The sequence below is a fragment of the Syngnathoides biaculeatus genome, chromosome 17, assembly GCF_019802595.1.
Source record: "Syngnathoides biaculeatus isolate LvHL_M chromosome 17, ASM1980259v1, whole genome shotgun sequence".
Taxonomy (NCBI): Eukaryota; Metazoa; Chordata; class Actinopteri; order Syngnathiformes; family Syngnathidae; genus Syngnathoides; species Syngnathoides biaculeatus.
The window spans coordinates 1,675,952-1,691,660 of NC_084656.1; the positions used below are offsets into that span (position 1 = coordinate 1,675,952).

Here is a 15,709-nt window from a genome sequence, read left to right on the forward strand (position 1 = left end):
AGGTGGGGCCAGGATTGTGAGGCCAACGCTTTACAGCTGTGCCTCCGTGTTGCCCTGCAGCATTTGTCCAATCAATGCTTGTGGAAACAAAGTCCCATTCTGGAAAATTGTCATATTTTCTTATTTTCAAGTTAATGCGACATATTGCTTATAAACAGCTTGTGAGATGGTGTTGGGAAATCTTTGGTAGAAATAATCACGTGCCACTTCAATCCCGCCGGGTGTCAAAAATTTGTGACACCTTTCCTAATCCAGAGAGGGACAAGAGTACACAGGATTCAAATGGTCTAACATCCTGATTTTTTTTCTTTGTGTAAACATTGATGTATATGTTTGTATATGAGGTAAACATACACCACAGAAGTAGAACCATAGCATTTTTATTGAACTGCATGCTTATATTTTATATCAATATGTGACATGACATTTGCACAGAATTATTATTTGGTCTTTCAATAATAGTATATTGAGAACACCTGAGGTTGAAATACATGTTGCGGTATTCTCTCTACTGTCAGAAAGATGTGTTGCATTTTCACGAATAGGCACCTCATCAATCTGGCAACTTTTGGAATGGACCGAAGATGGAGATTCAGCATCTGCTGGTTTGATGCCAACGTCTTGTGCAGAAGATTCTTCCTGCAACATCTGTATTTAATCGAGAAAAATAAGGTCCATTGTTCATAAAATAAAAAAAAAAAAGTGTAGATAAGACAAGAGGCAGGGTACACCCTGAACTGGTTGCCAGCCAAATGCAGGGCATATAGAGACAAACAGCCGCACTCGCAATAGCACCTAGGGGCAATTTAGAGTGTTCAATTAATGTTGCATATTTTTGGGATGTGGAAGGAAACTGGAGTGCCCAGAGGAAACCCATGCAGCCACGGTGAAAAAATGCAAATTCCACACAGGGAGGGCTCAGATTGAAACCTGGCCCTCAGTACTGTGAGGCCAACACTTTCCAGCAGCTCCACTACGTCGCCATTTGTACACAATATTATCCTGTTTTCCTCGTTGCGAATGGTGAATCAATTTGCGGTAATAAAATATTTTTCGGTAAGACCGACGTGCTTTTTCGTTCAACCATGTCAACAGTGTTCAAAGTTTTCAGGAAATTAAACATTAGTCGTGTTCAATCCTGGCCCCACTTGTGTGGAGGTTGCATGTTCTCCCCTTGGATGCATGCGTTTTCTCTGGGATCTCCAGTTCCTTCTGCTTGATGACAGCTGGGATAGGCGTTTGGTGACTTTTGCAACACCGATCTGTTCAGGTGTCGCAACTGCCTGTATGGTAGGCACTGATCTAAGTTTTAACATTGAAAATCCATCTCAGACACGAGTCCACCAATAAAAGAGTCTGGGGTGAAATGTTCGCTGCATATGAGAGAAGGCTGATCGGGCAATTCTCGAAATGAGTGAGTTTTTCTTCGGTGTAAACCAATGAGCCTCCATGCTAATCCTCATCCCTACAGTGACATCAGAGGCCACTCCCCCTAAATTAGTAATTTTTCCAGATAAGGGAAAATAGGTCAAAGTTCACTGATTCACAAACACTTATATCTTTTGGTAAAAACATCAAACAGGATATGCATTTTATGGTACAGTTGAACATATATTTTGATCTGGATAAGATAATTTGCATTACAAATTAGACATTACAAACTCTTTACTCTGTTGAGAGAGGTCAAATGTGTCTAGTATGACAGAAAGTTCTTTGGATGTTTTTTCCATGTTCTTGTCAACATAAATGTTAAAGTCCCCTCTTATGACAAAATAGTTGTATTCAGTACAAATAACTGACAGCAGTTCTGCTAAATCAGCGATAAACATTCTCTTGTATCACGGAGGTCTATAAATTATTAAAACAATAACCTTTGGATCACCTTTAACTAAAAAGCACAGATATTTAAAAGAGCTAGAATCACCCAGTACAATTTCTTTGCAATGAAATAATGATTTAAAAATAGCAATAAAACCACCCATTTCCCCTGTTCAACGCTTGTTCATAAAATTAAAATTTGTTGTGTTGATGTTGGCTCATTTAAAACAGTATTATAGCTACATTCTGTTAACCACATTTCACTTAACAAATGTCCAGATCATAGGTTGTAATGATTTCATTCATCAACATTGATTTGTTACCCAGTGATCTGATATTAAAAAGAGCTAGTCTCACAGGGATAGCTGTAGACAATGGTTTGATAGATTCACATTTTATTCTTACTACATTAGTCATTCTACTTTTTTTGTGTCATACCTCTTTGACCAACTTTCTGTCCTTTGTAATTACTGGAATGAAAAATGTCTGATTTCATAGGGGTCTGAGTTATTCTGGAAAAGACTCGAAAATATCAGTCAGATTTAGAGATAAGAGTCTTCGTGGGTGGAGGAGAGAGCTTTCGCATCTTCATGGACAGTAGTTCCAGGTGAGGGGTGATGGGAGGAAGATCTTGGCATGGTATGGGCTGGACTCCAATGTTGATAGTCTACATCCTATCAATCAGACCTAAAATTGCATTCAGGCAAGGAGAGGGGGAGCCAACATCGACTGCAGATTGTTTGGTTGTCTTAATCGTCGAGGGAAAATTCCGAGGTGTGGATGGCTGCAATGAGGCAGGAAGAGTTGTGGGAGATTTAAAGTGCTGGCACATTCAATTTGTCATTTGCTCCTCTGTTTGGATGATCCAAATGAGTCTGTCAGCACCATATCTCGCCTTGTCTCTTGTTCCTCCGATTGTTTGGGAACAACTGCATCCTTTCATCTTTTGCAAACATTAATTTTTTGGGGCGGTTAACGACGTACATAGTAAAAAATGTTGACAACCAATAACTTAACTCTTTGTCTATTTAGACAGAAAACAGCGGCTTTGTAAAGAGATCTACGCTCCCAAAAACACACAAATTATCAATGAAATTCATGGGTAGTGCAATGCACACTTCGCTTTGCCACTTATTTAATTTAATGAGACTCGAGAAACATTAATCTCCAAATCGTACAAGTGGGAGAGGCACGGTTACAAAAACCTCAGCATTCAAACCTTGTACTGCTGTTAGGAGATCAATTAAATCTCGCTTCAGTACCTCTGATTGGTGCTTGAGAACATCCAGGGCCCCTGTGTGTATAATGACAGATTTCAAAGTTGGGTGCTGATCAGTGAGCTCCAGAATTTTTTGAGAGATAACTGACACCGTGTCATTAGTAAAACACAGTACTTTGGTGTTCTTCTCTCCAGGGTCTTGTAAAAGTGGGTCAAATCTATTTATGTTATTCCGATGTCAATGTTTTGCATTGACTCACGTTCTTTTTCATTGCTCTTTGCTGTAATGACCGTCCATGGCCGCTCATTCAGGGTTGAGCCAGCCCCTAATGCTGGTTAGCCAGATTCTTTGGTAATCTGCTGGTGTTGTTGTGTCTTCCTTTTTAGATGTCCCATATCTTTGGGCTTTGGTCCCAGAAAATTCCAGAGAGAACTGATGGAGGAGCCGTTAATCTTTTCAAAGTCCACAACTGTCCTCGTTGTTGAGCTAAGTGTCTGTCTGTTAGCACACCTCTGGTCACCATTTTGAGACATTGGTCGAGTGGTTTCATACCCCGACTGCCCATTTACATCCACATAGACTTCAAGATGGCAGATTTTCGATTCCAGAATTGACATCCTCTGCAGTAGTCTGTGATAGTCCTCAGTAGAAAAGGGAGGCAACTTCACACCTGGTCTTGTTTCTAACACTAGAGTTGTGCTAATTTGCAGGCCATGCTCACGTAATGGTGAAACAACTGAGTATCCACAAAAAAAAAAGAAAAATACAGTCCCACAGGTTTAAAAGTATCCAGGAGTTGCTGCTCAATTTTTTTAAATAAGAAAAACAAGCTTATCAGCAAGAAAAAAATGTAAACGGAAGCAAAGCATGCTGAGTAAAGAAAAAAGCATCTGCACTCCATGGGAAGCGATAGAGAGTATACTGTAGGTTGAAAAGTATTTGAAAATCAGTGTAATCTGTTTGTATTTACATTTTACTCCCAACTCCACTGGAATTTGGGTTTGTACCAGGACTTTCTGTAGTATTTTACCATCTGCCATATAATTGAAGCTCATTTATTTCTTCTGCCTGTCACTATAGATTGCTGCCATATTCTGGATATCTGAACAAATATATCGGTCATTTTCATATACAGAGTTGCCTTCAGATCAATGTTCTCTCTAAACTGCGCAACTGTGCATTTGCGCACTTGTCGCACACTCTCAGCGCAGAGGAAAACAGATCCAACTACCGCCTTTTTTTATTTTTTATTTTTTAAACACAGCACAACACTGCCTCTCACAAAGAGCTGCTGCTCGGCCACACTGGGCCACCACACACTCTACTTCCTAGTTTACCTGACACCGCCCCCTCCATTTTAAAGGGGTATACTCATAATTACAAACACCGGAGTATGTGAATAATAGAAGAAACAGTGGTGAAACTGGACAAAATTCGAGATTTGTCTGAAGCGAGAGTAGAATGGATGAGATGGTGTGTAATGTTAAAATTCCACCTTGACACAGCCTGATTGAGGATAAAAGCACAGACGATACATTGCCCAAAAAGCTAATTCTGTATGTTAAATAAAGGAGGCAACATAACATTAACCCTAAAAGTATTTGGGAACATCATTCAGCTTTCAACATGCATTGCAAAAGATATTAGCAATAATTCAGTTTAACACCAAGAAAAACAGATGGGGATATCATTGTGGGTTAAAAAAAAAGAAGTGACATTTCAAATTTATAGTTAATAGTTGGCTTGGTATGTATTTGTATTGTAATGTATTTTTTTTATCTGTTTACATTTTCAGTGTAAGTTTGCAAAAACAAAATTGTTCTAAAAATGTTCTGATGGGAATGTAATCTGAACCTTTTAATCACCAATGTAACTTCAATGGATGACACTGATTGACCACAGTGCATACAAGCCATTGATAGGTGAAGTTTTGCTTTCGGTTGCAAGCCCAAATGTGAGAAATCAGTGCTGTACGGCACCAGGAGCCTCACTTGACAACAAGCCGAACTTTGGCTGATATCTTACCTTAATGATATCTTAAAAAAAGAGGCTTCACAGAGTACATTACCATTACCAGTTGGAGTTTACTTGAAAACTAACTATAAAAACAAAGAGAATGACACATGCATTTGAAAGAAGCACAGTCTCTATCAAACAAACAATGGTAAACATCACATCTATGTGAACTAAGAATTAACATCAAACAAAAATAAAACAGGAATGCAAGCCTGGTGTTTGAAAAATTTTAAACTGTTCACAAGAGCTTGCCGGAGATTGGGAGCAGAAGATGCGGGCCGTTGATGTGGAAGATTAACTCGAAACTAAATTGTTTTGCAAAACAATATTTTCAAAGAACAATTGAAAGTGGGAGGATGCAGATGTTGTTCCTGTGTGTCTGTGTGTTTTTTTCGAATATACATGTAGCAGTTTAAATACAGTATACTGCTCCTTGTCTTTTCAAAAAATGTTTTTAAAAAATGCGGTTTTGGCACAAAGGACTCCATTAGTTCCATTTCCATTCTTTAATGGGGAAAGGTTTTGGGATAAAAGTGTTTTGATTAAAGGCATGGTCACGGAATGAATTAAACTTGGACCTCGACTGGATCAATACACTGGAGGCACTTTAAATTTTTTAAATTTTCTTTTTTTTTGCGTTTGTTGTATGCCACCTTTCTTTTTAATAGGTAAATGTTTGCCATGCAGAAACAGCTACGCTTAAAGTCCCTTTTCAAAAAGTCATTTTAAGCATTCATTGTAAAGGCAATACTTATTGAGCAAATGGATGTGGCCTGTTGAAATACACTTATTTTTATCATGTAAAAACAGTAAAGTACAGTACATAACAGTTAAGACAAACAGCTTCATAAAAATCATTTCACAAATTATATTGGTTGTCCTTCAAACACTGCAGATACATTTGCATAAATGATTCTAACTACTCAATAAACCCATTTCAGTTTTGTCTTCATATAATTGTAATAATAGTAAAGACATTCTATATTTCGAACACTGAAAAATTTGTAAATATTCATTCTTATCTCAGAAATAATACCATTATTTTGCTGTCTGCTATTGTATGCATTCAAAATGGCCTCATTCCAGCACTTCAACTCACAGATCACTCCACGGTATTGCAAAAATATAATGAGGCTACCTTTAGCGGCATTAATGGTAAATGGAGCAAAACGAACAAAACCAAAAAATTGCCACAATGTACTTTGCATCTTCAGAAAACATTGCAAATTATCCATCTATCCATTTTCTTAGCTTCTTATCCTTACAAGGTTCACGGGAATGCTGGTGCCTATTCCAGCTGTCACTGGGCAGGAGGCAGGGTACACCCTGTACTGGTTGCCAGCCAATCGCAGAACATTGCAAATTATGAAACTTTATTTTGGACACTGTTGGAGGACGCTTTTTCCTCCCTGTGTTCATTTAATTTCGGGTAGTGAGAATGTTGGTTATCCAAATACAGGCTGGAGACGATGAACAGTTTCAACTCATGTTTGAAGCATGCCAACTCATCAGTGAACCTTAAGTGAATCTTGCTGAAATGTTTACTAGAGCCCAGGACTTAGGAATGTGCCCGTTATTACCAGATAGATTTGGTTTAGTTATTATGATGCAGATATTTTGTGATGCTCTTCATTTTATGATGCGATTCTCTTTTCATGCTCTTTATTTTCCTTTCATACGTTTGTGATGCGGATCCTTCTGATAGTATAATAAATGCTGCAAGTCCTCTGTATCTTTGCACTTGTGATCTGCTGCAGCCATCGTCTGTCACTCATTTGTGCCCAGAATATTCTGTAAGTAAAAGCTACGAAGAAACTGTTCATCGTCTCCAGCCTGTATTTGGATAACCAACATTCTCACTACCCGAAATTAAAAGAACACAAGGAGAAAAAAGCGTCCTCCAACAACACTTAACAGTGAACGGGTTTTGGCATGAAAAGAAAAACACTACTTTACAATCTTGTTTTTTCTTAGAAAGGTATGTGACCTTTCGATGGTCAACAACTACCAATAATTGAATTGCCCATTTCAGTAAAATTAATTGATTTTCAAGTGGAAATTCACTGGACCATGTTTTTACTGCTATTGATCAAATTATATGAAAATGACCCATCAATCCATTATCTGATCCACTTATCCTCACAAGGATCATGGAAGTGCTGGAGCCTATCCCAGCTATCTTCGGGCAGGAGGCATGGTACACCTTTAACTTGTTGTCAGCCAATTGCAAGACACAGAGAAGCAAACAACCATTTGCACACACGATCACACTTATGTGGAATTTAGAGGCTCCAATTAATACATGTTTTTAGGATGTGAGGAGAATATGTAAACTCCACACAGGCGGAGCCAGAATTTTTACCCCTGAACTCATAACTGTGAGGCGGACCCTTTAACCAATCTTCCTCTGTACCACTTGACACATATTACCATTTAATAAATAAAAATTTAAAATTTGAAAATTTCTACAAGCTTTCTCTGTGGACTCACGTCTGTGAGAGCTTGCGGTTTAGGATTCACTGAATTAACCTGTTTTTTTTTTTTTTTTTATGTTGGAACCTCTCGACTGAGGCTGAAGTGTTAACCACTATCCCACTATTGCCTGGAAACATCCATCCTGTCTATCCCAGCTGTCAATGGACAGGAGGCAGAGTCCACCCTGAACTGGTTAGTAGCCAGTCGCAGGGCACATTGATACAGGCAACAGCCGAACCTAGGGGCAATTTAGAGTGTCCGATTAATGTTGCATGTTTTTGGGATGTGGGAGGAAACCGGAGTGCCCGGAGAAAAACCCACGTAGGCAAGGGGAGAACATGCAAACCCCACACAGGCGTGGCCGAGATTGAACCCGGGTCCTCAGAATAGTGAGGCCAACGCTTTCCAGCTCCTCCACCGTGCCGCCTGAAACAACCCAATTATTTCAAATATTCTGAGTTAGTTTGAATCAGTTCAACAGTGTTTAAAATTGAAAATACAAACTTTAAAATTATTCTTTGTATACCCCTTTGTTTATAACTGTTGTAAAAGAAAAGTGGAAAAACAACATGACAAAAATGGAAGAGGATATGCAAATTTTTGTTGCCTCCAGGTGCAGAGATGAAAAACTTATTCATGCAGTGAGTTTCTCTTGTCAGTCACTATCCAGCTCCTTGTGCTCTGATGTTGGACTTTCTCGGGTTGGTAGCACATCATAGTGACAAGGGATATGGCTGTGTTTTGGTAGATCATATGGGTCTTGGGTTGTCAGCATGCACTCATTACTTTCTCCAGTGCCATGAATAGTGCTCGTGGTTGGGTCTGAATAAAAGAAACAGGAGATTACGTGACACAAATTTATTGCATAAGTACGTTATTCATTATACTGGGTCATGAGAGGGAGAAAAGTGATGATAATGACAATGATAATGATAAAAGCCAAACTCACAGTGCCAAACAAAATACTTTTTTTCCCTTTGCCACATTGAAGGATTTGAAAGATGTGGAGCAAAGAACAATGAGGTTCAGGACATGTCTTTTTATTCTCTTTTCTCCCGTGTAACATTGCAAACATTGTAAACAGGATATTTCCTATCATTTCCTGTCCAGTCCTGTGACCTCAAGCCTCAATGATACTGTAGCACTATATTGTCAGGCCACTGCACCATCTTAAGTACTGACTGGAACTCTCAGAACTTAATTTGTATTTGTGTTGTTCTAGCTTTAATACACTACATTGCTGTGCAGACATTTCCACATTTACAAAACTCAAACTGGTCTCACACCAATGTATATTGCCTTTAATGTCTTTAAACCTCTGTAGTCATGCTTTCGATTAGGACACCTCTTCCACACTAAAAGTGGTAAATGATATGATAAACAATGTTACCCTGTTATTTGCAGTGGTAACGTTCCTTACACCTCCCAGTATGCTGAGCGGTGCTCCCAGTATGCTTTGTGGTACTAAGGACTTCCTTAATGCTGCAAAGCATACTGGGAAGATGTAAATAGATTTTAAACTGTATGTTTACAGTCAATGATTTCTTCAGTTATTCTTGTTTTATTATTTGCTATTTATGCTATTCTATTTGATGTGGTGTGATCATTTTAGTTTTGATGTGACAGTGAGAGTGCACAACATCTTAAGTCATGACCTGCCTACATAGGCAGTGTATGGGCAATGTAAGGTTCTTCTGGTTACTGATGTGAAATACAATTGTTCCTTACTGTGCCATGATATGGTAGCTGACATATACGCTAAAACACGTGATGGCATGCATGCTAACAGTGTAATCAGTGTGTTTAAATGTACTTTGTTGGACAAGTCACACAACATTTGCAAATGTTGTAACTCAGTGTGCACATAAGGTGCATCACATTGGAAGGCCCCACCTTGTCTATTTAGAAGAGAATTTAAGACCTCTACAATTGTGAAAATACAATAAATTAAATATAATCTTGGAGAGCAAAATCTGGGAATATGAGGCCCTGCGAACGGTGATCCACGAATGGGCAAGGGTACACTATAGTAGGTGCCAAAAAAAAATATATATTGTGATGTTACTTTTGTGGATATGCAGTCCTATGGGGACACAAGCCAGTGCAATCAGTTGGCCGGTCCCAAGCCTGGATAAATGTAGAAGGTTGCGTCAGGAGGGGCATCCGGGGAAAAACTGTGACAAACAAATATGAGCGTTGATCTAAAGAATACCATACCGGAATGTTCGTGGCCTGGGTTAACAATGCCCGCTCCGGCACTGTTAACCTGGAGGGCGTCGGTGGAAATTCAGCAACTGTGGGTTGAAGACAAAGAAGAGGTGGAAAGCGGATTCATCGGCAGAAGAAGAAGAGGAATGCGCAGAGCCTAAGTCCTGTTGGGACTTTGAATGTTGGAACTAAGACGGGAAAAGCTCAGGAGTTGTTTGATATGATGATTAGGAGATCCAAGAGAGCAGGTGGAAAGATACTAAGGCTAGAAGTTTAGGGGCAGGGTTTAAATTATTTTACCATGGAATAGATGAGGAGAAATGGAGTAGGGTTTATTTTAAAGGAAGAGCTGGCGGAAAATGTCTTGGAGGTATAAGGAGGATCAGATTGAGTGATGAGGCTGAAATTTGAAATTGAGGGTGTTATGTATAATGTGATTCGCAGCTATGCCCCACTGATAGGATGTGACCTAGTGTTAAAGGAGAATTTCTGGAAGGAACTAGCTGAAGTAGTTCTGAGCATCCCAGACAGAGAGTTGTGATTGGTGCAGATTTCAATGGACATGTTAGTGAAGAAAACAGGGGTGATGAAGAAGTAATGGGTAAGTACGGCATCCAGGAAAGGAACTTTGAGGGATAGATGGTGGTGGACTTTGCAAAAAGGATGGAAATGGCAGTCGTGAACACTTTTTTCCAGAAGACGCAGGAACATAGAGTGACTCACAAGAGCAGAGGTAGAAGCACGCAGGTGGATTACTTTTTGTGCAGATGATGTAATCTGAAGGAGTTTACTGACTGTAAAGTAGTGGTAGGGGAGAGTGTCGTTCGACAGCATGGGATTGGTGGTGTGTAGGGTGACTCTGGTCGTGGGTAAGAAGATTAAGAAGACAAAGGTAAAGCAGTGGTGGAAGCTGAGAAAGGAATAATGTTGTGTGGCCTTCCGGAACGAAGCGAGAGAGGCTCTTACTGGACAGTAGTTATCTGAAAGGGACAAGAGTACTTGTGTGTCTTCTGGTTGGAGAGGGGAGAAGTAGACTTGGTGGTGGAACCCCAAAATTCAGGAAGTCATACAAGGAAAGAGATTAGCAAAGAAGCAGTGGTACACTATGAGGACTGAGGTGAAGCGAAAGGAATACATTCAGATACAACATAGGACAAAGGTAGAGGTGGCGGAGGCTAAACAAGAGGCATACGACGACGTGTACACCAGGATGGATATGAAAGAAGGAGAAAAGGATCTCTACAGGTTGGCCAGACAAAGGGATAGTGATGGGAAGGATGTGTAGCGGGTAAGGGTGATAAAGGATATAGATGGAAATGTGTTGAGTGGTGCCGGTAGTGTGCTAAATACAGTGAAGAAAATAAGTATTTGAACGCCCTGCTATATTGCAAGTTCTTCCACGTAGAAATCATGGAGGGGTCTGAAATTTTCACCGTAGGTGCGTGTCCACTGTGAGAAAGATAATCTAAAAAGAAAAATCCAGAAATCACAATATATGAATTTATTTGTGGGATACAGCTGTAAATAACTATTTGAATACCTGAGAAACCCAATGTTAATATTTGGTACAGTAGCCTTTGTTTGCATTTACAGAGGTCAAACGTTTCCTGTAGTTGTTCACCAGAATTGCACACACTGCAGGGGGGATTTTGGGCTGTCCTCCACACAGATCTTCTCTAGATAAGACAGGTTTCTGGGCGGTCGCTGAGAAACACTGAGTTTGAGCTCCCTCCAAAGATTTTCTATTGAGTTTATGTGTTGAGACTGGCTAGGCCATGCCAGAACTTGATATGATTCTCACAGAGCCACTCCTTGGTTTTCCTGGCTGAGTGCTTTCAGGTCATTGTCATGTTGAAAGACCCAGGCACGACCCATTTTCAATTCTCTGACTCAGGGAAAGAGTGTCATGTTCCTGGCTTCCTGCCCAGGCTGGGCGTTGCCAGCCAATTAGTCAGCGCACACCTTGTCCCGGCTGATGCCTCCAGTATATATAGGACCCGGGGGACGACTTGAAGAGTTTGTTTTCAAAACGAGACATAAGCATTTTTTTCAGATTTACGAAACTCGCGCCAAAATTATCCATTCGGAGCTGGATAATTTTGGCGCGAGTTTCGTAAATCTGACAAAAAATGCCTATGTCTCGTTTTAAAAACAAACTCTTCACTTGTCCTCCGCCAGATCGTCGTCCTTGATGCTTCGTTCCCGCACTCCTGTTTGCCTGACTTCTGCTCTCTGTGTACCGACCCACGCCTGTTCACTGAACACCCTCGTAAGCCTGCCGCACTGTTACTTCTGCTTGTTTGGACTGTCTGCCTGATCCCTGACCTTGGACCGAATAAAGGTTTCCTTTGTACTGTCTGCTTGTCTCTGGAGTCGTGCATTTGGGTCCACCCTTGAGCCCCGTTCATGACAGAACGATCTGGCCAAAACATGGACCCAGCCGACTCAGAGGCTATCCATCACTCCCTGCAAGTCCAGGGCAGTCGCCTGGTGGAGCAGGAGGCTGCTCTCCAGGTAACCAACAAGAGGCTCCGTGAGATCTGCACCCGGCTGGAGCCGTGGCTAGCCTCCTAGGCTAGCGTGGTTGCCACGCCAACGGTGGCCACTCCACTGGTACCACCGGTTCCGCACGCACCACTCTCCACGGAGCTCCCCTGTAGCAGTGTTACCCCGCTCTCCCGACCGGATCGATTCTCAGGCGACTCGGGGAACGTCAAGCCTTTCCTTGCTCAGTGCGATCTCCATTTTGAACTGCAGGCATCCGCCTTTCCCACAGACCGCTCCAGGATCGCGTTTGTCATTTCCCACATGACTGGAAGGGCGGAGGCATGGGCAACTACTGAATGGAGTCGTAACTCAGTAACTTGTCGTTCTTGGACGTCATTCATCTGCACACTCACCCAGGTGTTCTAGTATGTGGCGCCGGAGCGTAAAGCTGCGGCCTGCCTCTTGACGCTTCGCCAGGGCCGTCGTCGCATCTCGGACTACGTGATTGAGTTCCGGATCTGCGAAGCCGAGAGTCGATGGAACGAGGACGCCCTCCATGACGCCTTTTTCCAGGGGCTTTCCTCCCAAATCCGGGGTCTGCTCATTGCTGTGGATCTCCCTCCTTCGCTGGATGCACTCATCGCGTTGGCCCTCAAGGTTGACCAGCGACTTGTAATGCAGGGTCAACTAGCCGCGATGACTGAGGGAGAGAGGGAGGGGTCCAGTTCGGCCGCCGCCCGGTCGTCCACGCCGCCCTCCACGGCTGAACCCATTCAGGTGGAGGGTCTTGACGGGCCAGCGAAGGATCGTCTGTGACGGGAGGGTCGCTGTTTTTACTGCGGGCGTATGAGACACTTAATCGCCCGCTGCCCAATTTGACCAAAGCACTCCGACATCAGGATCTCCACTCCGGTGAGTGTGCGGTATACCGCGGCGAAGTCAGGGAGGTCACTTCTTCACCTCACCTTGGGAACAGACTCCCGTTCATGCAGAACCTAGTACCGCCCCGGAGCTGACCGCGGTGCCCTCCTGCTACCATGACCTCCGGGAGGTCTTCTCTGAATCTAAGGCAAAGTCTCTGCCGCCACATCGGTCATACGACTGCGCGATTGAACTCCTGCCAGGCACCTCTCCTCCTAGAGGGAAACTGTTCTCGTTAACAGGACCAGAGCATCAAGCCATGAGGGACTGCATCGAGGACTCGCTGGCAGCCGGACTCATTCGCCCCTCATCCTCACCAGCCGGTGCGTTTTTTTTTTTGTCAAGAAGAAGGACTCCACGCTGCGACCCTGCGTCGACTACTGAGAACTGAACGACATCACAGTCAAGAACCGGTACCCCTTGCCACTGATCGCTACAGCATTTGAACTCCTTCAGGGAGCCCGGATCTTCACCAAGCTGGACTTGCACAGCGCTTACCATCTGGTGGGGATTCGGGAAGGAGACGAGTGGAAGACGGCGTTCAACACCCCCACAGGGCACTATGAGTATCTTGTGATGCCTTTTGGACTGACAAATGCCCGGCCGTCTTCCAAAACTTCATTAATGACACTCTTAGTGTCATGATCCAGCCGCTTCAGCACGAGGTGTGCGGGTGCCCGCGCGGCTGCGCTAATTGGGAGGCGCACACCTGCGACTCATGCGGGCGGATCATCCCCTGTGTATATATAGGACCCGGTGACGACTGGTCCGCTGCCAGTTCGTTGAGCTTTATGTCCCGTTCCAGCACTCTCGTACTCCTGATTGATCCTGTGTGTACCGACCTTCGTCCGTTCTCCGACCAACCTTGCAAGCCTGACTCCTTGACACTTCTGCCTGCGTTGATTGTTTCCCCGTGTACCGACTCCTGCCTGTCCGCTCATCTGTTCTCGTCGTCCGACGTCACAACTACCACTGCTGCACCGGAATGCCTGCTCGATCCCCGACCTCTGCATACAATAAACGTGTCTCTTCTGGAACTACCTTGCGTCTTCCGAGTTCCTGCATTTGGGTCCTACCTCTCGTTCCGATGGGACGTGACAGAACGAACTGGCCATCACAAGACCCAGCAGGAAAGACCCGGCGGCGCCAGCACCGACGCAAGGTAGACCGTCTGCCGGAGGACCAAGCCTGCCCAATCCGGGTAGGCTCCCTGACGTCCTCCACTTCCGTGTCTTACGCTCCGCCAGCGAGGTATGAATACGTCCCGAACACGACCCGTCCGGCTCCTCATATTCTTCTGGACTCTGACTTTTCGGAATATGAGGAGGACCACGATTTGTTTGACCGGCTGCCTGAGTACGACTCCGATTATTCTGACTATGAATCTGCTCGTCCGATCTTTCATCCCAGTCAGTTTGTTTCACCTCCCCGCATTTCCAGCACCCGAACGTCTTCACCCGGTAGATCAAAGTACACCAATATGTACGAGGGAACCCGATTGGCCATCTACCCGGGACCTCCGCGGGGCGGCCAGAGGAGACGCCCCGGCCGGGCCCTTCCTGGTGTCTCTCGCTGCGCGGCAACGAAGACACAGTCCTCCCACTCCTCGCCGGTAACGGTGAGACTGGCAGACCCGCAGCTGGTGGCGAGGCTTCCAGCCCAGAGGGAGGAGGTGCCGCCAAAACACGAGGCGTTCCGCCGCGAACTGCGGGCAGAGATTGAGCGGCAGAGCGCGGAATTGGCGGCTCTCACGGCCCAGGTCCGGCAAAGATTGGCGAACCAGCCGAGCTATGCTGACGTCGCAACGGCGACGGACTCGCTGCTGACTCAGGTTCACGCCACAGTGGCAACAGACTCGCCACCTCGCCAAGTGCACGCCACAGTGGGAACAGACTCGCCACCTCGCCAAGTGCACGTAGCTGTGGAGACTGACCCGCCTCCTCGCCAGTCTCACGTCGAGGTTTTGGCGGTTCCGAGCAGAGCTCACGCAGCAGTTGGAACTGACCCGCTCCCGAGACACGCCCACGTGTCAGTTTCGACTGACTCTCCGCCTACTCAGGTTCACGTTGCCTTTGCCACCGCGCCACGCCCACATTGCTGTTTCAACGGATGTAGTGCAAGCTCACGTGGCAGTGGGGACCGACCCGATGCCACCTCACGTTGCTGTCCAGGAGGTGGCGACGTCTCCACAGCCGCTTCTCGTCCGTGCTCTGGAGTGGCAGTGGCGACCAGCCCGCGGACGTTCCCCGTTCCTGCTCTGTCGGCGACCGGGCCGCGGTCGGTCCCCATTCCTGCTCTGTCGGCGACGGGCACGTCCTCACGTTCCTGTCCAGGAGGAGGTGGAGTTGGTGATGCTGCCGCCGCCTTCTCACGTTCCTGTCCAGGAGGCGGCGGCGACGGGGTCGCTGCCTTCTCAAGTTGCTGTCCAGGAGGGGGCGGTACTGGCGCCGCCTTCTCAAGTTGCTGTCCAGGAGGGGGCGGTACTGGCGCCGCCTTCTCAAGTTGCTGTCCAGGAGGGGGCGGTACTGGCGCCGCCTTCTCAAGTTGCTGTCCAGGAGGGGGCG

The 15,709-nt window shown here is 44.7% G+C and overlaps 1 protein-coding gene across 2 annotated transcripts in view; it reads right to left on the reverse strand.

Annotated features, from left to right (window-relative positions):
• Positions 1 to 6,486: 6,486 nt before the first annotated feature.
• The window catches only part of megf10 (multiple EGF-like-domains 10), a 139,800-nt gene continuing 130,577 nt past the window's right edge, over positions 6,487 to 15,709 (reverse strand). For both annotated transcript variants that reach the window (XM_061802002.1, XM_061802001.1), the window contains exon 25: positions 6,487 to 8,351. In XM_061802002.1, coding sequence (XP_061657986.1) covers positions 8,185 to 8,351 — 167 coding nt within the window. In that variant the 3' untranslated portion in view covers positions 6,487 to 8,184. The remainder of the gene's footprint in view (positions 8,352 to 15,709) is intronic.